This window comes from Polyodon spathula, chromosome 9 (genome assembly GCF_017654505.1).
Source record: "Polyodon spathula isolate WHYD16114869_AA chromosome 9, ASM1765450v1, whole genome shotgun sequence".
In the NCBI taxonomy this organism is placed as follows: domain Eukaryota; kingdom Metazoa; phylum Chordata; class Actinopteri; order Acipenseriformes; family Polyodontidae; genus Polyodon; species Polyodon spathula.
In genome coordinates this window covers 44,946,513-44,971,381 of record NC_054542.1, presented here as the reverse complement: position 1 = coordinate 44,971,381, position 24,869 = coordinate 44,946,513, and the positions used below count along the sequence as shown (strand labels likewise).

Genomic DNA, 24,869 nt, shown 5'->3' with positions numbered 1-24,869 from the left:
CTCTTGGTTATGTTGTGATTGCATTGTATCATTCATTATGCTTGCCAATATACCACAATAAAACCCTTTTGTTACACCTTCTCCTCCTCGAGACTGCTACAACCACAATACTTCAGCTGTATGCCCATGGACAGCCTTCAGCGAGACCTCGAAGTTGGAGTGCCGGGTGAGGATTTCTAAATTGTGAAAATGATATTGCTTAATTCTAGATTGTGGTGGTGGAGGTACACGGACAGAAAATAGTTAGGAGGTTTGATTCCAACTGCCTTTTCTTTGACCTTAAATCTGAGTGGCTGTAGGTCCATTTGTAAAACCACCATCAAAACGTGCAAATACAGTCGCGGAAATAGGAAAATACAGAGAGCTACGTGAGTCACCTTATTTTGACCTTGGTCTGTACAATTTTCAAAGTTAGTAACTTCAATGGGTAATTATTGTTCATTAAACCTGATTTCTCCATAAGTGTAAATCTAGTAAATACTAAGTATATTTATGATAACCCACTTTCAACCTCTCTGCTTATGGGTCCTGATGGGTGGGTTTCATGATGGAATCAAGTAATAGTTTGAATCTGCTTTGTAAAACAGAAGACTATGAGCCTGATTTACTAAACTTAAGTTTAAGTGTTTCTATGTTAAATCCAGCTTGCCCAGCCACAGGAGAGAGCTGTAGACAAGAATAAAGTAATTTTCACAGCACAGTTTTACAAATAATCTATACTTTAAGCCAGCAAATAAAAGAAGCCCAATGACATTGCACTGGAGCAAACATTCTATAAATGTATCCTTTTGTACCTTCTTGTTTTTTGTCATAAATTTGCTTTATCCCCTTTTAAATTAACTTGTGCTACTGCACCTCTCAAGATTGTCTTTCTAAAACCCTACTACACGTACAGCTCTTAAGTTGATTAGTCTGTGGTACATGATTTAAGGTGATTTGTGAAATGTTTTCCTTCCATTGATATAAATTGCATGAAATCACTGAAGAGGAAATTTGTCCTAAAAGATTAAAAGGACCGCAGCAAAATGAGTTCTGAGTTCAAAATGAGTTTATCCGTTCTGGAGAACATCAGATACGACGTATGGATTATCTGACACACCAGTGGTTATGATTAGGATAATAGGCACTAATTAAGCACACGTAACTCAAAGATATTCAATCCTATTCATCTTGCAAAAGGGCATCTCTGGAATGAATTCTTGTTTTGACCTCTGCTTTTATTAGTCTGTTACAAAACACTGGCTTGAAAATATACATTTTTATTCAGCTAATAAAGGACCTGTGTCCTAAGCTGTTCTTGGTTTGCTGACCTTACTTAACCTCTTTGTCTATCTTACCACTGCTTTGCATTACGTTATTGTTTTTCCCAGTGCAATTGAAGATAAACATGTGGTAATGCTTGCCAGTTCAAACATTACCTGGTTCTGAATAGATGCTTTTGTTTATCACAGAGGCTGGCTTATCTCACAAACATCACTACCAGCCATTCTAAAAGGCAAATCAATAGAAAGCATATATTTCACCATGCTGGGATTATAATACGCTGTTAAAAAAGCATTTGCAACAAAAATCACATTATACCAATGATATGAAAACAGATGAAGTAACACAAGATACTGGAGTACCTTAGGCTACCATAAATCAAGATTTCAGATGGCTTCATATGTACAAAACAAATGTATTCCACCCAATCACGTATTTAGTATAACCTAAAGTAAAGACGCTATAAATGAGAATTCAGTAGATTTGTTTCACAAATAATATCTGTTTAACTTAACATTTATCTTAAGTTTTGTGTTGCAAACCCAATGGGAACACACTTGTGGATTTAACAGTTAGTGTATCATTTTAACATCAATTAGGGAGAGGAAAGAATTGGTGTCCCATATAAAAATGCAATTGAAAGATGAAAACCAGGCATGGGAGTGATACAGTCATCCTGTTACCAGACCATGGGCATGGAGTGATACAGTCATCCTATTACCAGACCTTGAGCATGGAGTGATACAGCCATCCAGTTACCAGGCCTTGGGCATGGAGTGATACAGTCATCCAGTTACCAGACCTTGGGCATGGAGTGATACAGTCATCCAGTTACCAGGCCTTGGGCATGGAGTGATACTGTCACCCAGTTACCAGGCCTTGGGCATGGAGTGATACAGTCATCCAGTTACTAGGCCTTGGGCATGGAGTGATACTGTCACCCAGTTACCAGGCCTTGGGCATGGAGTGATACAGTCATCCAGTTACCAAGCCTTCAGGATCATGTTGGGACATACTAATTGTACTGTAGCATAACTGCAACATCTTGTACTTGCACGGAACTGCTCCATACTTTGCCGTATTTAATTATAACTATTTGTTGAAACTTGTACTTGATTTTACTCTTAAAGGTATCCGTATTCATGTTTTTTGTAATTGCTGTTATTTGAAATTGATCTTACCCATTTGTCGTACTTACTACATGCTCTTAATGGAATTTACTCATAAGTAAATATTTTTACTATAAGCTTAGCTCTTCTTACTTGAATTCGCTCTTAAATGTAATTATTTACTGTATTCTTTATTTAACTCTTATTTGAATTTGATCTTATTTTCTACTAATTTATACTTTGTAACAGAGAAAGTATTAACAATATCAATATAATAATAATAATAATAATAATAATAATAATAATAATAGTAGTAGTCGTAGTAGTAGAATAACTGGATAAGTAAACAATAGTGATGTATGCTTCTTTCATGCTTGGGATGGCACACAATATAAGCAGGTAAGTGGAGTGAAAACCAAAAAACCTGATCTTATGGCTACACAAAAGAAGAGGGAGACCATCCTCCACAGAAGTGAGGGAAAAATCAGGTCTAGAGATTACCACTCCTGGCAATTGTAGAAGTAAACTATTGGCAAATGAATAACCTGCATGCATGAATAAGAGATTGTATATTACTGGGTTACAGTGTTATTAAAACTACTCCATGCATTCCCCAGGTGTCAGTTCAACTTCACCAAATTCTGAGTGGACCTTGCACATCCATCTACAATGTAATATTTACCAAAGTTTTTGTACAACTGTAGTTACCAATAAAAACTGGTTAACATAGTTTTTACTCAGTATAAAGATAATCATAAGGCCATATTTATCAGAGATTAATTAAACAGGGTACAATTGTGACTAACTCCTCTAAACTCACTGACCCCTTAAAAAAACACACACACACACAAATAATTAGTGCCTTTTTCCAAAGCTGCAACAGGTGAAGAAATAAAACATAAAGGCTACTTCTGTGGAAAGAAAAAAATGAGACTACTTTTGAAAGTTTTATTTTGGAGGGTTGTTTATTCAGATTTATTGCTGTGCATGTTTTCGCTTGTCTTAGTGTTCCAAGTATGGTACATTCAGCAAATAGTCTGAGTACAAATAAACTTTGTGAGCCCTGTTAAGGTAAAATGAGTGAGCAAATGCATTGATACAGTAGTGAATAGTACACGTTTTATTTTTCAGATGGCTTTTTTTATTGAATAATGTAACAACCAGGATATTCCCTTGAGACTAAAGTTCAGTTTTACTTACAAAGGTTATCCATGCTCTGCCCATGTGTATAGTGGACAGTATTTAATTTGGAAAACACATGTAAAAAGTTGTAATGTAGAAAAAAGAAATAAAAAAAGAACACGACAGAATTCAACAAACCCATTCATAAACTTGAATCTAAAGAAGTGTAATTATGCAAGTTGTAAGCTCTAAGAAGGAAAACTGAATTAAATAAATGACTAATTACTATATAAACAGTGCATATGTAATTTCTTCTAATCTGTATGAATGTAACATTGAACACAAATTTTAATGTATAGCCAGGTTTTTCTCCCCTATTATAATTATTATTATTATTATTATTATTATTATTATTATTATTATTATTGGTATACTCTGCAATGAAAATAATGATCAAACAAAGAACTGTAATGGATCATATATCCAAGATTTCCCTTAACGTTTGGTTCTTTAAATAAAGACACAGTGTGATTTATTTGTTGTGCACTTCTGGACCTACACATTTTACCAGATTCCCCATAAAGTTTAGTTCTTTAATTGAAACAGGTATGAGTAGCTCGTAAATTCATTTTGCAGCAGTGAAATTCAAGCTCTGCCGACTCAACACTAGTGGGCGGGACCTGTTCTACACGGCTTTTTCAGATTAGCTTTGCTCTGGTTTCTGGTTTACTGACATTTCATTCACACCAGTTCCCCTGAGGTCTTATGTAGTCACCGCTGGTCGTAAGGAAATTGATGAGAACCCCAAAGAAAAGGTAAAAACAACGAATAGCCTCTGGGGTAGTGTTTTTGGGTGGAGGAGGGTAGGGCGTTTACTCACCTGCGTGCACACAGACACAGGTGGCAGACAACAAGAAAGAGGTAGTCAGAAAAACAGTTAAAAGTAATAAGAAGTAACGGAGATCAGCTGCATTAACGGAGGGCGCTTAACAAGGTACAATAAAACCGTCTTTCAAGAATTAGGTAGTTTGTAAACAGACATAAAAAGCACACTGAAGTCAAGTGACTGAATCGTAGCCTTTTAATATGACCTGTAGTACAAACCAAATTGCTGAATATTGTTTTTTGGAGTACCATTTAAGAGGTGGAAGTTGCAGAAATGTTTGAACATTGCTGGTTTTGAGAACCATAGACTCTCCAGAAGAATAGTTTATTTTATTTATTTATTTATTTTTTGTTTGTTTGTTTGTTTTAAATAGCCTGCATTCCAACCCTTAGCAGCATCTTTTTTTTTTTTTTCGGCGCCAGGTAGTTTTGAATTCTAAATGTTTATAAAAAGTAAGCTAGGACACCATAAAGTTAACCTAGTTTGTGTTTTGAAACGGCATGTAGGTTTACAGCTCGGTGATAATTACACAGTCGGGTTGATGAGTTTAGGGCCACAGGACGCCTCTACTTACACGGAAACGTTTGAATGCAAATGTTGTGTTTGCAGTCTCCACGGTGTCTAATCTGTTTTGGTGTCAATTTCTTTTGGATTTTCAGGTAGAGGTAACGGAGACCCATCGGATTAGTACGCGATGGAGTGGAGAGAGAACTCCGATGTCAGCTGTGATTTGGCTTTCGCTGAAGCTCAGCGATGGGTGGAGGTAAGTGTAAATGCAGTAGTTGGAATGAAGAATGCTTGATTCAGGTTAACACTGCAAAGTGGATACATAAACAAAAGGACAACGTTGCCCTTACCTTTTTGTGACTTTACAGAACTTTGCTTTTTCTCACCAAGACTGCCATTTCTCGCACCAAGACCCTCTTCTAATGCATTTTACAGTTTCATTTTATTCTTGGAAAAGTTTATGCATTTTCCCCATTTCTTGTTTCAAAGGCTTAAGTTGGCAAATCGTATTTCTGCACATTTTAACATTAAAATATGTTTTGTTTAGAACCTCATGATGAAGGAAGACAATATATTAATTATTTGTAATTAAAAGTAAGCAAAATCGAGTGGATGCAGTTATGCTGGCTTCCACAGAATTGCACTACAAGGTTTGTGTCAAGTGCATTCATTACTAATGTATGTTCCTTGAACTTCACAAAACAAAGTTTTTTCATATTGTCCCTCACCTGGATAAGTTTTTTTCCAAATAAGAAAACCAGTGACCATGCACCAGTTTAAGCATGAAGTTGTATTAATAACAGTATTGGAGACTAGCAGTTTGTATTCCAATTGCAATTATGCTGCAATACAAAGGAGTTATAGGAAAAAATAGACTTCTCAAAACAAGAAGCAAGGCACATGCAATAGGAATGTAGCTTTGTGCACATTAATTAAGTGTGCCACTCTTCAAGTGCAGTGGGTTGTGTTGTGAATTTACTTGTCATGTGTAGTAGTCTGAAGTTGTCTTCAATGTGTTTTGGTGCTTTGGCACAGAAGTCATGCAGATTTAGTTGTGGCCTGAAATAAAAGGCGATGTGGCCTACCTACTTCAGGATGACAAGTTCTGGGATAAATGGTTTAAAAAAAGTTGTTTTATTGTATTTCTTGTGGAGGGTAGCTTTTATTTTGGTAGTGGAGGAACAATTCAGATGTCCTTGTATCATCTTTTATTTTTAAAATAAAATAGCATTTCTCCTTTGTAACCAATAGCAATACTGGGTTGGGCTCAGACAAGTCTTGCTGTAAATATATTCATGATTATCTTCAGGTCATGATTATGTTAACATATTCCTAAATATATATGAATTAAAATGATACGGCTTTTGACAAGCACATTTAACAGAAGTTGATCTTATTGTGTTAAAATCGGGCAACCATAGTTATGATTATTGGATTACTTTGAAACAATAAAGTACCTGTGGAATATGGAATGTTTCTAACTGGAATTTGTTTTTGCGATCATGCCTGAACTTGCCGGCAGCTTGAGATCCCAGCTTTAGTTTAAGAATCCTTGCTTGTTGAAAAGTACATGGCTGCTAATCCTCATTTGCTGGGTGTGGTGTTTGTGTGTTCAGCCTTGGGTTACAGTTGTACTGTTTTGTCTAGTGGAAAAGTCTGCAAAGTTCCAGCTGATCTGCTGTTGTTTTTCATGGGACAATGATAAATATGGCCACTCCTGTGTATATCCACATCCACCCCTGCATATTGCGCTGAGGCTGGAGAAACATAACACAGTAACAATTAGGCCAGCAACACTTTGAATGACTAAACCCTAATTAGGTATGGAGTAACCTGAAGGTGTTTTAACATGTCTTTTTTAAGGAGGTTATCATGTTGCCCTTCCTGTTAAAAAACATTATTTTTTTTTTTATAACGTGAAGAGCTTGAAGATGTCATTCAAAGCTATGCTGATGAAAGTACTTAAAATCCAAACAAAACTCAGTGTTGTTGTTTAGTAGAATGTAGTAAAACTGTAGTGTACCAAGAGACAAAATACCCTCCTTAAGAATCCATATTCTTTATCTGATAGATAAGACACAATGGTTTACATATAAGGTAATAAATCCTGTGATATGAGATGCGCACTGCATATTTTCAGTGTCATTGACACTGTTTAGGCAAAATGTACCAGTGCCGTTTGCTTTGACAGTGACCTAATATGCGGTTTACAGATTATCAAATGCTTTGTAATACTGACTTCACATTCAGCACAAATCTGTATTTTATTAACCTGTAGGTCAAAACCTCTATATAACTGCCATAGTGAAGTCATGTGATTTTGTAGAGCCAGCATACGTTGTATTGTATCTTGTACACAGCTGTATTCTCAATGGTTTTGGTTCAATAAAAATTAAATGTTTATCAGATATACCATTACCTTTATATTATACCCTTGGGAAACTTTGTTTTTGTTCACTATTCCAGTTTTGATTTTGCCAAGTTGTGTACAGAGAGTGTACTGCCTAGATTTCTGCAAGACATTTGTTGTATGTCTATAAAATCAAGACCACATTATCTCTGTCAAACACAAACTTCTATCTGTGTTTATTTGCAAACTTGATAAAGTGACCTTAAAATAACAAAGTAAACTAAAGTATTAGGGTATGCCACATCTGTAAATGAAAAGCACATTCAAGTACTTTTAGAGTAGTGGGCTATGACAAATCGTGCCTCCTGTGATTGTTTTCAACCATGGAGCCAGTGAACATATTTGAACGTTTCTGCTAAAATCCCATTGTGTTACAGTAGCTTTTCTGGAAATACACCAGTTAGAAAGCATTTCACAATTAGTTGTCCAGTATGCTATATTTTAAACCTGCATCTAAATGCTGAGCAACCAGGGCCTAGACATGTACAGTATGTATTCTAAATGGTTCACCTTCTTCTGATGACATTTCATTGCAGGAAGCCACTGTCTTGTGGGAAATGTTGTGGCTTGGTTTTGCTGAAGACCTATAGTCATGTTTGGAATTAGCAGGCAATAGGCTAAAATAAGCTTAAATTTACTAGAAAATATTTGCTGATTGTTAAATTATTGTGGCACTGGCCTTCCGTTATATAAAGTAAGATAATTATGTGTTGGCAATATCTGTTTGCTTCTCTTCGTCAAGTGAACTGAAGTCTGCCAGGCAACACAGATTTAATGGAGGTTTCTGGACTAAATCTGATGACCATGTGATTTTGGTTCAAGATTGAAAAGTTAACGCTTCAACTTACTGGTTTCATGCTGGGTACACAACTGTATCCTGTGATTCTCTTGGTCAGGTTTGGTGGGTATGGAACAGGAAAAAAAAAAACAACAGTATCAAAGCCTCTCAGAATCCGTTTGAGACTGAGAATCCGTGGTGACTTTAAAGGGTTAAATAAGCACATGCTAAATGTTATGGTGACAAACTCTGATCTAATATGGCTGTCATATTGAATTAATATGACTTAAGTTAGACACTTATCAGTGGTACAGACCACACACTTTGACCTCATACTGTTACAGATGATGCAACATTTCTTTTGAAATTTGTCAATGAATTGTGTACTTAAGTTTTTGCGTTTTACGTTTTCAATATGCAACATTGTCATATTGGGGAAAACTGGCTGAAGCATTACCCTTTTGAATATAGTAATTTAGTGTTAAACTTTGAGGGAATGTAAAACAAAAGGCACGTGACTTGATAGAAGAGAATTCAGGACTGGCAGTGTTTTACAGTTTCTTTCTGCATAATGCATTCCACTGTTCTGTACTTGTCGCCATTTCTCTTGCTCTTGACAATGTATTCAGAGACACACTAATGGGTTCTCTTATTTGATTTGCTGCATCATGTACTTCCTGGTTTCTGACTCAGTAAGCAAACAGCCAACCAGAGAGTTTATGTATCTTACAGTATAATGCAACTTTTCAACTAGCTTCATTTACTGAGTTTAGTTTGCCTGTAGTAGTAATGTTGTGCTATGGTAGCATTAGGTCCATACAAAATCTGAATTGGGTTTGTGTTCAAAATAGTTAACAAGGCTGAATTAAGTAAATCTGTTTTTATTCACTATAGCTGTATAGGCCTGGCTGAAAGGAGGTATCTCCAAGTACAGTAATACCAGTATGTGTAGTGAGTGAATAACCTGTTTTCAAATACACCATGCGAACATGTTAGTACTGGCTAGTTTTCTTTGGATTGTGTCGAACAACACTTTTCTGGAGCAAGCAAAGCTCCAAGGCCAGTCAATACATGACAAACGAATGTGTTTGTGTGTACTTGGAGGGGCACAACGTAAGCGCTTTCTTTACCCCCTACATACTTGTGCCTCCAGGACCTCAGTCCTTTTAAATAGTGGCAATAACTGAGCAAATATTGTTCTTGTTCCATGACTGGTGAATGTAAATGCTTTCCCTGTGACATCATCAGCCCTCCTGTGTGTGCACACTGGCTCTTTATAGAAAGCTCCAGAACTTGGCAGCCGCATTACAGAACAGGTTTATGTTTGGTGCTTAATGCTTAGATAGACCAAAGTTGAGTGGACCAACCAAAAAGTTTTTCTCTGCCTTGGACTCAATGATTAACAGATTGCTGAGCTTTGGAGCATGCATAATGCCTATGAGAAAAACAAGGTGAAACAAGAATCTGCTGAAATATGTCACATGTAAGCATTCCTAAACCAGATTCCTTCTCAGTGTGTTTAATTACTGCAGTAAACCAAAGTAGTTAAATATGCGATAAATATCTGTAAAACAAATGAAGAGTAGTGCACTTACTTTAGGAAACCAATCTTTGAGAAACCCATCTTTAATGGCTGTTAACTGTACAACTCGGTTTGTGAAAGGTACTTGGAAACATATAGAATGGGATACAAGGTTTAAATAGCTGAATGCGATTCTGAATACCCCATGGACAGTAGTACCAGTTTACAGTTGGTGGATGTAGTAATGTAGTTGAGTTCCACTGTTCATTGTTGAATAAAGATACTCAATTATCAATCAGATCATTTAAATGACATGTTTGTTCTTAATTTGCCCCCTTTCTCACCACCTGTAAACAGAAATGCTTAACCTTTACAGTTAGCCTTAAGCATAATGTCCTCGCTGCTCATAATGTGTTACAGCTTTGTCAAAGTATATTCCTGTGTTTAAGAACCCTAGTACAATGGAATCCCTCTACACCAATACAGTAGAACCACCATAGGAGTGAATACAATCATCTTTAATGCATAGAGAGCTTGTTGTAATATAGGAAAATTAACTTCAAATTGCAAAATCCAGACAGTCTTTATTTTGAGTTAGTCACAAGAAGGGGAACTTATAGCAGCAATGTATTTCAGGGACCTAAGGTTTTTACAGAGACTACAATTAATACAAGTAATGAATCAGTCCTGTATGTTTGCATCAAAAGGTACAGTAAGTGAGTTCAATTTGATGCAATAACGAGGCATAGTAGTTAGTGATGGAATAAAGCTTTGGAATTTGGAATATGAAAATGTTTTATTGGTATGAACTTTTGAGTGTAAGAAACTCTGCCCTCCCTTCCAGCTGGATTTTAACATGCTTAATCTAAAATATTTCAAATGCCTTTATGAACAGTCATTTACTTTCTTTTAAGCATTAGGCAGACTGCCACTTAATGCTGACCTGGAAAGGTCAGAGGTTTTTTAACCACAAGTTAAATGACTCTAATTACTTTGTCAACGTGTTTCTACAAAAGATTGTTTGAAAAATTTAAATCAATGACATGATTTAGTGTTGCTCTCACTGTATGGATTCTTTCTACATTCAAGGATTCTGGCAGCGTGTGAGTTTAATGTGTTTATTTTCTAAAAGCAACTGTAATGTAACGTGCCTGCCATATATAAGTATGCTAGCCAGTCTGTTTCAGCCATGTGTTTGACTAAATGGTTTCAACCTTCAGGCATTTGTCCAAATGGCCTGTATACAATTTTGTAGTCATTTGGCCAAAACCTTATTTTTTTTTCAGTTGTTTAGGTAAATTCCTGACTTAGACATTGCTTATTTAAAGGCTAGATGCTCTTTTCTGAGAAAGCGGGCTTGTTGTCTAACCGTGCCTGAGGAAGCAGCTCGTGCCCAGTTGAACGACTCGGTTCCTGCTGTTTATGATGCAGTGTAGAATACTCTGCTGCACGGTAATGGTATGAAGTATCATTAATCATGTGATTTAAAAACAATTATGTTCATCGTTTAATTGCTGAGGTGAATTGATAAGATGTGCTCTTCTAGTCTGACATTTTTAAATTTCCAAATTTCTACTTATAGGCCTATATCATTCCCCCCTTTTATGATGAGCAAACCACACTTTATGAAGTGCTGCTAATAATAATAATAATAAATGCTTTGAGATGGTCTATTATTGGTCTATTATTTTTAGAATTGTAATTCGTTCCTACCTTTGCATATGATTAAATCTGTGTAAGACGGGAAGCTTAGTTATGGGGATGGAATTTAGTGTGTGCCCAGACAAAAGAAGGGCAGATAAGGAATGCTGTAATTATGCCAGCATGAATGAACAATGCCAGGGATGGTGGCATACTTACAGTATTGTGCAACCAGTTTGTTCAGTTACAGACTTGTTTTATTACAGTATATACCATATGATTTAAAAATAATTCCAGTTGTGAAAAAAATATATATTGAATTATTACTCCTATTGTAGTATGTGTTACATGTACAATGATACGTTCTTTTTTTCCTGAAAAATTGTTTAGTAATATAAATGCATGTGTTTCTGTGCTTGCTGTCATGACCCTTTTCTGAGATGTTAATGGTTTCTCATGACCTCTGGTTCAGTCTTTGAAGGTTGGGAATTTCAGTGTTCTTGCTGCCACTACATTGCAAATCTCCCTGGTAATGCAGATTCTATCAACTTTAAAGAGATCTGCAATCGCTCAGCAGGAACATTTTATAATTTCCTGCTGTTTGTTCTAATGCCCTAGTATTATGGACCTGTACATTTCAGGTTTTATAACTTAAACTTGTCTTAAACTAAAGAAAATATAGTCCATGTAGTTCTGACACTTGACACTCTAAGTAAGTAGATGGTGGTGCCTTGCAGTGCTTTGGTTCCCTATAGACCATAGATATGGTGCTTCCTGTCTGACAACCTTTTCCTTTTTTCCAGTATAAACTGTATTTAAGTGTGTTTCATTCTTAATTATTTTTTACAATTTTAGTTATCCTATTTGCTAGGCTTTAAATCTTTATTTGCAAGATTAGCAAAGAATGTCTTGCTGTTATTGAACCACAAGGCTATACCCTTGCATATAAATGTAGTATCTGAGTGTTTATTGGTAAAGTCTGCTTTAAGGTCACATGGTTAAAGGAATGTTTCATGTGTTCAGCGTAAACCAGTCCAGGATTTAGATTTTGAAAAAGTGAATCCAGTAATGTTGATATTCAAAATAGACGCATACTGTACCTGTACCCTACTGCAGTGTGAATGTCCTTAAATAGGACAGGTTTTATTAAAAAAAATATTAAATTATTTTAGTAACCAAGTACACTAAAACACCAGCAGGGGTCAGGCTTTCCTATTTGCCTGCACAAGAAGAATAAATCACATTTTCTTCAAGGAGTCAGATCTTTGACATCTGTTTGGTGGGACTTTAGCAGCAACCTTGTCCTTGTTCCCTTATAGTTTAGTTGCCAATTATAAGCAACATACGTTATGTTGACTTAACAACCTATGAAGCAACCTTTTACTGCAAATGCTTTTCCAGTTTATTAGCTTAAAAACAAAAGCTTACATTTTGTAAACTCATATTTCATGTTTGTGTGATCATCAAATAGGCAGACCTAAAAGAACAGTTGTTTTAAGACATGTTTCTTCTAGATAGTTCAATGATCCCATTTGCTGTACATACAGTATGCATGCAGTAAACCATTTCACACCCTTTAAGTAACCACACTTGATGCAAGCCAGAGGAGTGGTCAAACTGAAAGCTTCTCTAAATGAACATCCACAGATGGTTCTTGCAACATTTACTGCAATAGAAAATGAATTTTCTGTGGAATCTTTTAAGGCAAACCCATCATTTTGGAAGCGAACACAACTTTAGTATGCAGTGAAATATTTTCTTTGTTTTATATATTTACTTTCCTGCAAATGTGTATGGGGTAGATTAAACCTAATTATCTATTTTGCATAATGAGATTCACCCTTGGTTGACTTGCTCAAAGCATACGACTCATTGTCAAGTGTGAGGTTATTTTGGTAAATCTTTTGCCTCCACACTGAGAGGCAATGCAGGTTTTAGCAGTGTCAGTATCACATGCATGCATTTTTTTTTTTAAATATAATATAGCCAGTTGTAGAAAACCTCGACACTAGTGCATGACCGTTTTGAGAGAGACTGCCTATTATTGTGATACTACTCGTGGTTTGTATCATGACTGCAGGATCTTAATGTATTAATGTTAAGCTAAAATGGGCGGTATGATGCCCTATTTGGAAACGGAGACCATTTTAAAATGACCATTTTAAGTGTAGGGCCAAAAATGTATCCCTAATTATACAGTAAAATAGTTTATTATATATATATATATATATTATATATATATAATATATATATATATATATATATATATATAATATATTATATATATATATATATTGTAATATACAATAATGTAATAATGTTTTACTAAAATACATGAGAATCATAAATTGGGCTAATACTGTAATCTTTTTTTAAATTGCAGGATAATATGAATGAAAGATTTTAGCATTATGCAAACTTGTTCCATTAACTGAAGTTTACTTCAGGTGAGAATTTTTTCCTCCCCTGAAATGGTAAAGTGGGGATTTGAATGATTCACAAAGCCCCTGATTAAACTACTTACTCTGCAAATTAAGCTACAGTTAATTAATTTGTAAGGGCTGTCTTTCATGTTACTCTCCATGTAAGCCTGTTTTCGTTCAATGTTTTGTCGTAGCATGATGCACATTTGGCGATCATTTACATACTGTACCTCCAAGTATCGCATTTCATCGACACACAGGGAATCAGAATTTATGTAGTTACATATAAACAAATTTATAAACAAAATTACACTGCTATCAATCAGTGGGGTTTTTTCACTTTATAACTGTGCCAAGGGTTCTGTGCACAGGGTGTCATCTATACATAGACTACGATGTGGGGCTGCTTACAAATCTGTCACACTGATGGGTTGATTTCTTTCTTTTATTCATGATTTACTATGTGCACTAGATGCTGGAGACTGCAGACTAACATACATTTTTTGTCTTTGTTCTGTACAGACTATTACTGCATGTCACAAATGTCTGGTGTCTGAAGCTTTTGCTACCATTCTACAATGTGAAATCAGTATTGGAAATTTTTTGTTTTGTTTTCATTTCACATTCTTCACCTGTGTTGCTAGGCTGTGCTCTAGCCTGCAGGAATTTCTGGTTAACCATGAGAATTGCTCATCGTTGAGGATTGTTTTTTTTCAATGTCATGAATGAAGAATGTTGCTCTGGGCTGTCACGCAAAGAAGTCCATAAATATAATTGAAATACAAATATTGAAGTTTAATTTAATATATGTGATACACATTTCTTGTTAAAAGATGCCAATACTGGCACTTCAAGTACCAAACAGTTGAACAAATACTTTTAAATATTAAAACAAAATGACTTTGTTTATTCAGAAGTTACAAAATTAAATAACTCATATGAGCATTATGTGCTGCTTCTCATTTCCAGTTGTGATTACTCGCACCTGTTTTTCTCCCAGTTTGTGAACTGTGGTATTGAAAAAACATGTTTCAAAAATTGCCTTAAATTCAAAGGAATACGGTATTCATAGCAATGTTTTACAATTACCTTTTCTTAGAGTTTCTATTGAAAAAAAGTTTAAGTTCCTGAACAGTTTCTTGAATCCACAATGTCGTCTTGAAGTAATAATTTAGACGGAACATACTTTTTCAGGAGAGTTTTTCAGGAGCAATTTTTTTTTTGAAGTAAGCGTGATCATTACAATCACAGGTCAATACATCCAATCATACAAGTAATCATTAAAGGGTACATCCGCACTACATGAAAAATAAAACAAACTATCCCACCTTGCTGTTCTGAATGTATTTGGTTGTTTTATAATAATCCATATGCGCTCCCATCTAGTTATTGGAGAAAATAAATGTGATCAACATTCGTGACACACCCAATATATGATGCGTCTACTGATATAATAAAGGCATTATTCATTTAAAAAAATGTATACTGAACTTTTGTGTAACATATGTCATGTTACATAATCTGTACAGCACATATTTTTACACTGAAGAAATGCTGAAACATATTACAATGTACTGCATTATACCTGGGTGTGAACTTCTGTCACCTCCGGGTTATAAAATATTTTATTAACGCATGTTAAAATAATACAAAATGTGTTTGAATAAGTAGATGACAGTTTCTCACGCAATTAGTGACAGAAAGGGCATCCTTACATTAACTCCAAGTAAGCCACAGGAAGGGCAGTCACAAAGGTAAACACAAATATTTAATTCTGTATTGGTTATTTTAACAATTGCTTTCACCGATTTAATTACTTACCTTACTATTACTTATATTGACAGCATAAAGCATTGAACGTGTTAATATAACAGTGGATTAGTATAAAAGTGAACATGAACTTGGAGGAACAAACCAAGCGTTTTAGGTTTCAGAGAACCCTGTAAAGAGACTCATTCTTTCTTATTGATTGGAACACCTTAGCCCTAAAGCTACATCTATTCTCCTGCCTCTTAACTGTGTTTAGGAAACCATGTACTTAATATCAACACAGTATATATTACTTAAATTAAAAATTCTCAAACTATAAAGTACTACACACAGGCAATACAAATGTGCATTATAAATATAATATGGGAGATACTGAAATTATCTGTGAAAAAGACCTAGAAGTATATGTTGTTTCAGAAATGGAGACAATGTGGGGAAGCTATAAAAAAGAATAACAAGATGCTTGGATATATAATGAAAAGTGTTGTATTTAAATCAAGGGAAGTAATATTAAAACTTTACAATGCATTAGTAATACCTCATCTAGAATATTGTGTTCAGTTCTGGTCACCTTGTTACAAAAAGGATATTGCTGCTCTAGAAAGAGTGCAAAGAAGAGCGCCCAGAATAATTCCTGGTTTAAAAGGCATGTCATATGCAGACAGGCTGAAAGAATTGAATCTATTCAGTCTTGAACAAAAGATTGCCGCTTAGTCTGATTTCAAGCATTCAGATTCCTAAAAGGTATTGACAATGTCGATCCAAAGGACTTTTTTAACCTGAAAAAAGAAACAAGGACCAGGGGTCATAAATGGAGATTAGATAAAGGGACATTCAGAACAGAAAGTAGGAGAATTGTGGGTGTCTAGAACCAACTCCCCAGTAATGTTGTTGAAGCTGACACCCTAGGATTCTTCAAGAAGCTGCTTGATGAGATTCTGGGATCAATAAGCTACTCACAACCAAACAAGCAAGATGGGCGGAATGGCTTCCTCTCGTTTGTAAATTTTCTTATGTTCTTAAAACTGAAACACTTTTTTGAGGTTTTCGGTTAGCACAGTACAGTATTCACATTCTGATTGCAAGATAAGACGCTTGCCAATTCACCTTCAATTTCATCAGTGTAATCCTTAATCCAGTTGCTGTATCCTTTCTGTTGTGCGCTTTTAGGAATTTGCGCATCATTGTTCTCCCAGTTATCGATTATTTATACTTTTATTGGAGGTACCCAAATCGTCGATTTTACTCCGCATGTCTGTGGCTGTGGTGGCCATGACAGCTTGTACACCAAGCCTCGTTTTCAAATCCAACATGGCCGCTGCATGAATAAAGTCCATTAAGGGAGGTTTTAGGGCTGTTTTGAGACTTTGTTTGTGATGGATCAACCCTGCTTTCCATGGTATTACAGATCATATTCCCCCAAATCTTTATGGCTAATTCTTACCATATTCTCAAATGATTGGTTAACCATAAACAAAGGCAGGCCTGGTAAATCAGTTTTTCTTTAGGCACGCCCAATCCCTCAGATAAAATCTACCATTCTAAATTAAAAAATAATTAACTTTCAAAGGAATGTACATCTTGCCAAATATTTAATTCTTTTCTGAGAATGTTAGTGAACACATTTCCTATCTTTACATACTACAAGTGTATTTAAGACATGGTAGTTTCATTTGAAGGTAAATTTAGTTTAATTGTTGGTGAATATCACAGTAAGCTTCTCCTATTCCAGGCTCATAATGTTTTTAAATTTAGGAGTTCACGAGAATCTTCATGATTTTAAGGCATTTTAAATATCTGCATTGCTGGCTCAATACAGTCGGTGCTGCTTTATCGGGATGCCTCAGGAGAAGTTCTTTTTATCTGAACATCTTTTTAACATTCTAGATATTCCGTTTGATGTCTGTTGCTGTCTGGACAAATGAGCAATTTAACTGTCACAATTTGAATAATGATGACCCGTTTAATTATTCTTGCATGGTCTGCAGGAGAATGAAAAGACAATCTGTTCTGATTTAGAGTCGGATGCTTCGTTTACCAAAGTGTGAAGGCTGTGTTTCAAGCTTGGTGGTACATAGTACATCTGTGGGGTGTCGCCCAGGCAGAGTGCCTCCAATTCTCTTCAAGCCCTTGTTATTTTGTCCTGTGAAATAGCAGTCTTTGTAATGTTTGTGGGTAGAATAGAATACGTTAACCTCATATAAATCATTTAAGAACGGACTGTTTATTTTTAAACACGTTATATGTTGTTTTTGCTTCCTCAGTAATTCCATCAAATTACTGCTCTAGGTATTTTCCATTTAATTATGTTGCTTCTATTGTGGGAGAAATATATTTATGAACTGTTCTGTGTTTTGAGTAGACATGTTATGCTGCAGTATAGGCCTAGTAGTATTTATATTTAAAAAAATAAAATAAAATGGACTTCAATATATAGAAGATTAAAACACTTCCAATTTCTGTTTAGTTTTTTTTTTAATGGTTTTAGGTAGTGTTAACAAGTGTTAGAAATATAGATTACACCTATTCAAGACTTTAAGGTAAATATTACCATATAAACTGAATCTGAAACCACATTCCTGATACAATCAATGCATTATCTTTGATCTTCATGGACTGACAGAAATCACTCCTATTTAAGAATCTGATTATAAATGCTTTCTGAAAGGCTGCTGTTTAGTATAGCCCAAAATGCTCACTTTTTCAGGCGAATAATGCTTAAAGTGGTGTGTGTTTATTGAAAAAAAAAAAAGGTACCTTTTTTCTTTTCTAATGACAGAGTTAAGCCACATTCATAATGGGTTTTAAAATGGACGCTGTCTGGTTGGTTTTGTTTGAAACAATATCAATGTGCTTTGTTTGGACGCGAGCTAAAGTTTGTTTTATTGAATTTTTTTGGTCCTTTTTCCATTTTATTTCAGGACTGAGTTTGCTTGTGTTCTCAAAACAAGATTAACAATTGCAAAACAAGTTTAAACTATTGTACTGTTTCCGACCGGGATAAAAATGAAGGCTGTTTTTGCTCCACTTGTTTCCTCAGAATATGACCTAAACCATGCACTAAATGTTTACTTCCGAGTAGTCTTACCTTGTATAGTTATTTTCCTATGTGCAAAAGGACCAAGTCCAGCAGTTGTTCGCATTGAGGTTTAGCAAGCGAACCAGACTCTGTGCGTTTGCCAAATGGACCGAGACCACCTCTGTTTAGTTGGACTCAGTACAGTTAGTTTCCCAGACTGACTTTTTGTTGTTCACACTTAGGCCAAACGTACCGAACCGAACCATACCGTAGCGAGTGCGGACCAAACACTCTAAACGGACCCAGTGTGAACACAGCCTTAGAAGAAAGATGAAAGATCATGTTGCTACATATTCTATAGCCCTCTATCTATAGCTTTAGATCACTAGGCAGGAATTTTGAAGATGGTAATTCAAATATTGTGACAGTCCTGTAGCAGCGTTGTTAGATGGGATTGTTGAGCAGCCTCAGTCCAGCAGTGTTTGCTAAAGAACGGAGAGCAAACTGAAACAAAGCAAAGATCCAGGGGAGTTTATTAGAAGGCTTGTGTTTCTCTGAATTTATTACAGTTTTCTAATCCAACAAGGTTCAAAATTTAAACCTGAAAGTTTTCTCTTTCACAGGAGATCACAAGAAAACAGTTTGGAAGTAATGATTTTCGATCTGCACTGGAAAATGGAGTCTTGCTGTGCGAGTAAGTAAAGTTTTTCAGTGAAATTTGACAATCTACCATGATGTGACATTTCAATTTTATAAAAGCATGGAAAGGAAAATGTGGTGGGGGGGGGGGGGGGGGGGGGTGTGTAAGACCACAAAAAATGAGTGATTTTATTGAAAGAATGTTAATAACTGTTAATTGCCCAAGGAACTGAAGTGTTTGATTCAGTAGTAATATAAGAGTTGCCAAGTTGGTTAAGTTAGGAAAAACATATTCTGCTTTTGAAAGATCTTTCCTGAAATAATGTGCTTGCATTTGTTTAGTAAAAAACAAAAAAAAAAAAGGTATTTAGCCTGGAATTAGCAGTCTATAGAACAGCATGAAAGTTGATGCTTGGAAAATATTTGTTTAGTTTTATTGTTTGTAAAATAGGAGTAAAGCAAGGTGAGGATTTAAATTAAGACACATCCCAACCTGGTTACAGTAAGGCTATTGTCAACAAAGCTTCAGTTTAAAGTATGTACCCACTCGAGTCTCACAATGCAGTGATTACTGTACCAATACCACACAAACATTCTGTGAAGAGTGGTGACGTTGAGATGGGAGGAGTCCTTGCTTGCCCCAGTGAATTTTACGTCCTTCTGTGAAGGTTGAACTCTAGCATGTAATCTACATTTATGATGTGGTGGCAGACGTTACTACTGAAATCTATAGCATCATGACCACCTTCCAGCACCTCCTCAAGACATACAGGTTACTGCACTTTTAACTTGCACTTATCTGCTCCCTATTTTACTGTATTTAATCCTGCACTGAACCCAATCTGTAGTATACTGTATTTCACGTGCACTCGCATCTAACCCTGATGTAACTATCGACCCTGTTATCTGCTCTTGAACTGCCCCGATCTCAAATCGCACTGTGTTTTGTATTTGCTCTTATTAGGACTGAAGTCATTGTATTTTGTATCTTGCTCTTAACTGTACTGAATTTCTTTATGTATTTTTTGTATACAACTGTAAGCCGCTCTGGGTAAGGGCATCTGCTAAGAAATAAATAGATGTTTTTCACGCAGCAGTCCAAAGCTAATCAAAACCTTTTATGCAAGACTTACAGTAGTCATTTGTATTAATATCTGTGACAAACTGAAGCTAGGACATGTAATCCTGAAGCATCTTTTCTAAAAAGCCAAACTAGGCTAAACTATTTTTAAATAAATATTGGACACAACCAGTAATAGCTCATTGTTTGATCAGGTTAGGTTTGAGGCTGGATATAAAATCAAATAATACAACATTATTAGTGGTATTAAACTGAACAAATATCTGGGCAACTACAGTTGTTTCATACTGGTATAATGAACTGATGACCCATTGCCAAACATTCCTATAATATTATACCGAAAAGCTAGCAAGGTAATGGCATTTGGGTATATATATATTATATATATAGATATATATATATATATATATATATATATATATATATATATATATATATATATATATATATATATATGTGTGTGTGTGTGTGTGTAATAAAATATATAAATCCAATTAATTGTTGAAGCCAAGCAGGTTTGCCATAGACTTCCAGTAGGTTATTTCATTCATGTGTTCCAAACAAGAATTTTGTTCTAAATTTCTGCTGAAAAGTCCTTAATGCAAACTCTGCATCTGATGACAGGAATTGAATACTTGATTATGAAGCCAAAAACTTACCTTAGCAAGTTCCTAAAACATGTGCATTTTAAGCTGGGAATGTTATCCTTTTTGCTAATGACAGGATGCAGATATTAATAGTAAAATGTCATCTGACACCTATTGCATGTTTTACAGATGTCCCTGTCAGGCTAATTGCGGTTTCGTGTAAGTCAAGCCCACACCTGTTTACTGTACAGTTCATTGCACCTCGACACTCTCCAAATGAGGAGTGTTCATAATTGTGCAATGCATGTTGGGAAATAAAGTAAACAGAAGCCAGGTGAACTAAAGGAAGCTGTAAAAGATGTAATGCTGTGCTGTTTCCACATACTGCTACTGCTGAAAACAGCTATAACACCTTGACCCTCTTTCTCCTTTGTTTCTAGTTTGATTAACAAGATTAAACCTGGGATTGTAAAGAAAGTTAATAGATTCTCTACACCAATCGCTGGCTTGGTAAGTGTTTGCATATTGTTCACTTTTGTAAAGCTTGCACATGTGTTTTCTATTGATGAATTATTAGCACTTGCTAATTTGACAAAACTAGTGCCAAACAACAAAGGCATACAAACCAAGGATTGTATTCAGATGATCTAAGTAGTGATGGATCTGAATTCATTCAAAATGACATCTAACAACTCCAACAGTATGACAGCAGTACTAAGATCTGCCAGTCAGATCAATGGAATAGACCCCCTGCTAAATTCACTTGAAAACTCTTTGATTGCTGTTTGTCCTCAGTTTAAGTGTATTCAAGAATAAACCCTTTAAAACGCATGTGGTTTATTTCATGTAGGGATCTGATTTATGATAAATTACTGTATTTATACTTCCATTTATACTATGAAAACCTATTGGAAAATGGCAGTGGCATCATGCAAACCCACAAGACTCAATATAGTTTAAATATGATGAATCCGTTCAGTGAGTAAGGCTACTAGTATAGCTTTCACACCATTTTAAGATCTCTGTAATTACAATCAGCTGCTCCAAAAAGCATCTAAAAAATAAAATCAGATTTCAGTTGGTGTGTCACTTCCTTATTTACCCATACAAGGAGCTTGCTCCATGATATTGCTTAGTGGGAGAATGTAATGTAAAGCAGAACAGAGATCCCTTTTTTATTTCTTAAGTATGGGGTCTGTAGTATGATCGATATGTTTTGTGAAATTTGATGTAGAGTGGAAAGCACTAGATTTGAACTAAACATGACATGACTACATGTTTCGGACTTCTGTGCATTGATTTAAGTTTGCTTATTTTAACATTGCAGTCCAGTTTTATTTGTATTGATGAGACAGCCTTGCCAAATCAATGCGTTCGTTGGACTCTGACACATTTACTGTAATTCATCAAAAATAGTGGATCTTAAGGGTTTAAGGGCTCCTCCTCGTACAGCTGGACCATTGTTTGTGTTTAAGTTCGTAAAAGAATCCAAAGTTCCTTGCAATACTAATATTTGCTTGTATTGAACCCGATCTGGAAATGGAGCCAGCAGTCCCACTGTTTATTGGTTTACCACATTAAGCACTTTGATTTTAGTGGATATAGACTGAGGAAGCATTTAGATGAATTCATGCTGATTGAACTACAGTGCAGAACTCTCAACGACTAGGGCAAGGAAGCATAACAGTATTTTAATGCCAAAGAAAATCCGGCCTTTTCAGGATTTGAGGTTTGCGGGTTTGCTGGTAATATGAAAAAAAGTGTATGCGCATTATTACTTTTACTTACTTTTAAAATAACCTTCAAAACACAGACAACTACCGTAATTCAAGAATACCCACCAGGAGGGCTACATGTTGCTCATTTTAACACCATTTTGTTAATGCTTTACAATGGGCATGTAAAGCTAAAAGTAATGATTTTGTTTAGGGTGTGTAGTTTTTTTTTTTTAGAACATTTCTGTTTAGGGCTGAGTAACTGTCATGTAATCTGTCATTAACTGCAATATTTATTTCCCAGCAAAAAGCTTTGAAATTATACTAACCTGCAGCAAACCTGATGTAAAATAATACCTGTACATAAGTCTGTACATGTTGACTTGTAATTCACAAGTATTATACTCAGCGCTATAGGGCGGTGTGAAGAAACGAGGCACGCATAGTTCATCTCTAGGTTAGTTTTATTCATGAATAAGTACAGTTTCGTTTTTGACCAAAATCACTCAGTTTTATTCATGAATAAGTACAGTTTCGTTTTTGACCAAGACCATATTGGTCAAATGTCCAAATGAAAGAATGCTGCTTGCAGACCATTCCAGATGGTGTTTTGAAGTTAATCCACACACTTGAAAAATGAGGCTACCAGTAAGGAACTGTGATTCCAGTAAATGCTACAAAATCATACATTCTGTATCAGTAGTAAAATCCACTGATCATTGTTTTTTACATATATTTCTGTGATGGACTAACCCAGACATTCAGGTTCCATGACGCAAGTGTTTTGACAGATTTTGTAAAGTAAGTCTTGGAACTTGCACAATGAATCACATGAAGATACTTTGTTTGCCACGTCTTGGGTAAATGTGATTATAGTAGATTAAAAGCACTGGGCTGGAAATAATGGTAACACATTTGCCTCTGGGGCCTCTGTTTTAAATATAAATGGAGTATGACTAAAGCCTCACTTCAGTCCTGCATTCTACCAAGGCTTGTGGCATGTGTCAGAGACCTTTTTACAGAGCATACTCATCTGAACTATATTGTGTTCTACTCATTCCATCAAACTGCTGCCATGTAAAAATGTCTTAATACCATTTAGAAAAGTACTTCAAGTGTGACTGAACAGTGTAGATCGCATCAAGGGAGAGATAAGGAGACACTGCCAGGGATCAAACCAATCAAATCCCAGGCCCCAAAAACACATGAAATCACCACCTGAGCTCCAGGAGTAGCTCTGCTAATTTGAGTGAGAAGAGGTTCTGTTTACTCGCCAGACTCTCACAGTAATCACTGACTGTCTTATTTATATAAGACGGCCCATGCTACAGGTTTTTAGCTTCTGCCTTAAGTGTGTGGAGCAGTGAACGGTGCTCATAGAGGTTCTATCCAGAGAACTGCCTTGTTCTGCTAATGCAGCGACCAAAAAGTGTGTGTGTGCCTGTGTTTCTCAAATGCAATGCACATTTAGGTATATTTAAGGAGTTTTTTGAGAGCAAAACAATAGATGGGTATACAAGTACATTTGCATAATATTTTATTTGCAAACCTTTCTGTTGATGCTGTTGTCAATGATTAGGCCTATGGAATTTAGTAATGTCTTAGTTTCACATCTGAAATGTCCACATCCTGCTTTATTATTGTGGTCTACTCAAATAGTTTGCAAAAATATGCACTTTTATCTGGCAACACACACACACACACACACACACACACACACACACACACACACACACATATATATTCCAATTCTTATTGCATTAGTATTTGTTAAATACAGAACTATTTCTTGCTGCAAATGAAGAAAGGCAGGATGGATTCTGCTGACTTATTTAAGGTCATGGCAAACAGCCATTCATAAGCCTTATTTAGTGACAGAATTTGTACTGTTTTTATAAAACATAACGATACTCTTGCTTTTTAAAGGCGGCTTTGTCTTGTTAGACATGCTTTTGACCCAAGAGAAAATGTGAAAATATCTGAAGGCATGAGTAATATGTTAGGTCAGCAGCTGAAAGGCTTGGTTGTGTGATGTGTCTCTCATCTGCTCTGTATTACAGCGTGTAATCTTTTCAAGCCACTGTCAAATAAATTGTAGTATCACACTTGAAGGAGCAAGACTGGCAAAACCAAGCATGTTTGATTGGGTTGCTTTGTGAAAACAATATTTTCTAAGTAAGGGGGGGGGGGGGGGGGGGGGGGGGGGGGGGTTTGGAGGTTAGCCAGGTACAGGGCAGGATCCAATTTTGAACAACTTTGTAATCTTAGTACATGTGCAGTATGTCCATATAAATGTCCCTATACTGTTAAATGGGTTAACCATTTTTTGGCATTTTTTTATGTTGTGTTTGCATAGGGATAATCAAATGTGGTATGTTTTTTTTTTATGTTTCTTGC

At 35.7% G+C, this 24,869-nt stretch overlaps 1 protein-coding gene across 13 annotated transcripts in view; it reads left to right on the top strand.

The window, feature by feature from the left end:
• Positions 1 to 4,421: 4,421 nt before the first annotated feature.
• Positions 4,422 to 24,869, top strand: part of lmo7a (LIM domain 7a) — a 63,677-nt gene continuing 43,229 nt past the window's right edge. For 3 of the 13 annotated variants that reach the window (XM_041259736.1, XM_041259740.1, XM_041259739.1), the window contains exons 1-4: positions 4,424 to 4,488; positions 5,040 to 5,143; positions 19,074 to 19,144; positions 21,198 to 21,267. In XM_041259736.1, coding sequence (XP_041115670.1) covers positions 5,075 to 5,143; positions 19,074 to 19,144; positions 21,198 to 21,267 — 210 coding nt within the window. In that variant the 5' untranslated portion in view covers positions 4,424 to 4,488; positions 5,040 to 5,074. Of the gene's footprint in view, positions 4,489 to 5,039; positions 5,144 to 19,073; positions 19,145 to 21,197; positions 21,268 to 24,869 lie in introns of all 13 variants that reach the window. The other 10 variants (XM_041259737.1, XM_041259738.1, XM_041259742.1 and 7 more) reach the window with 7 other exon arrangements.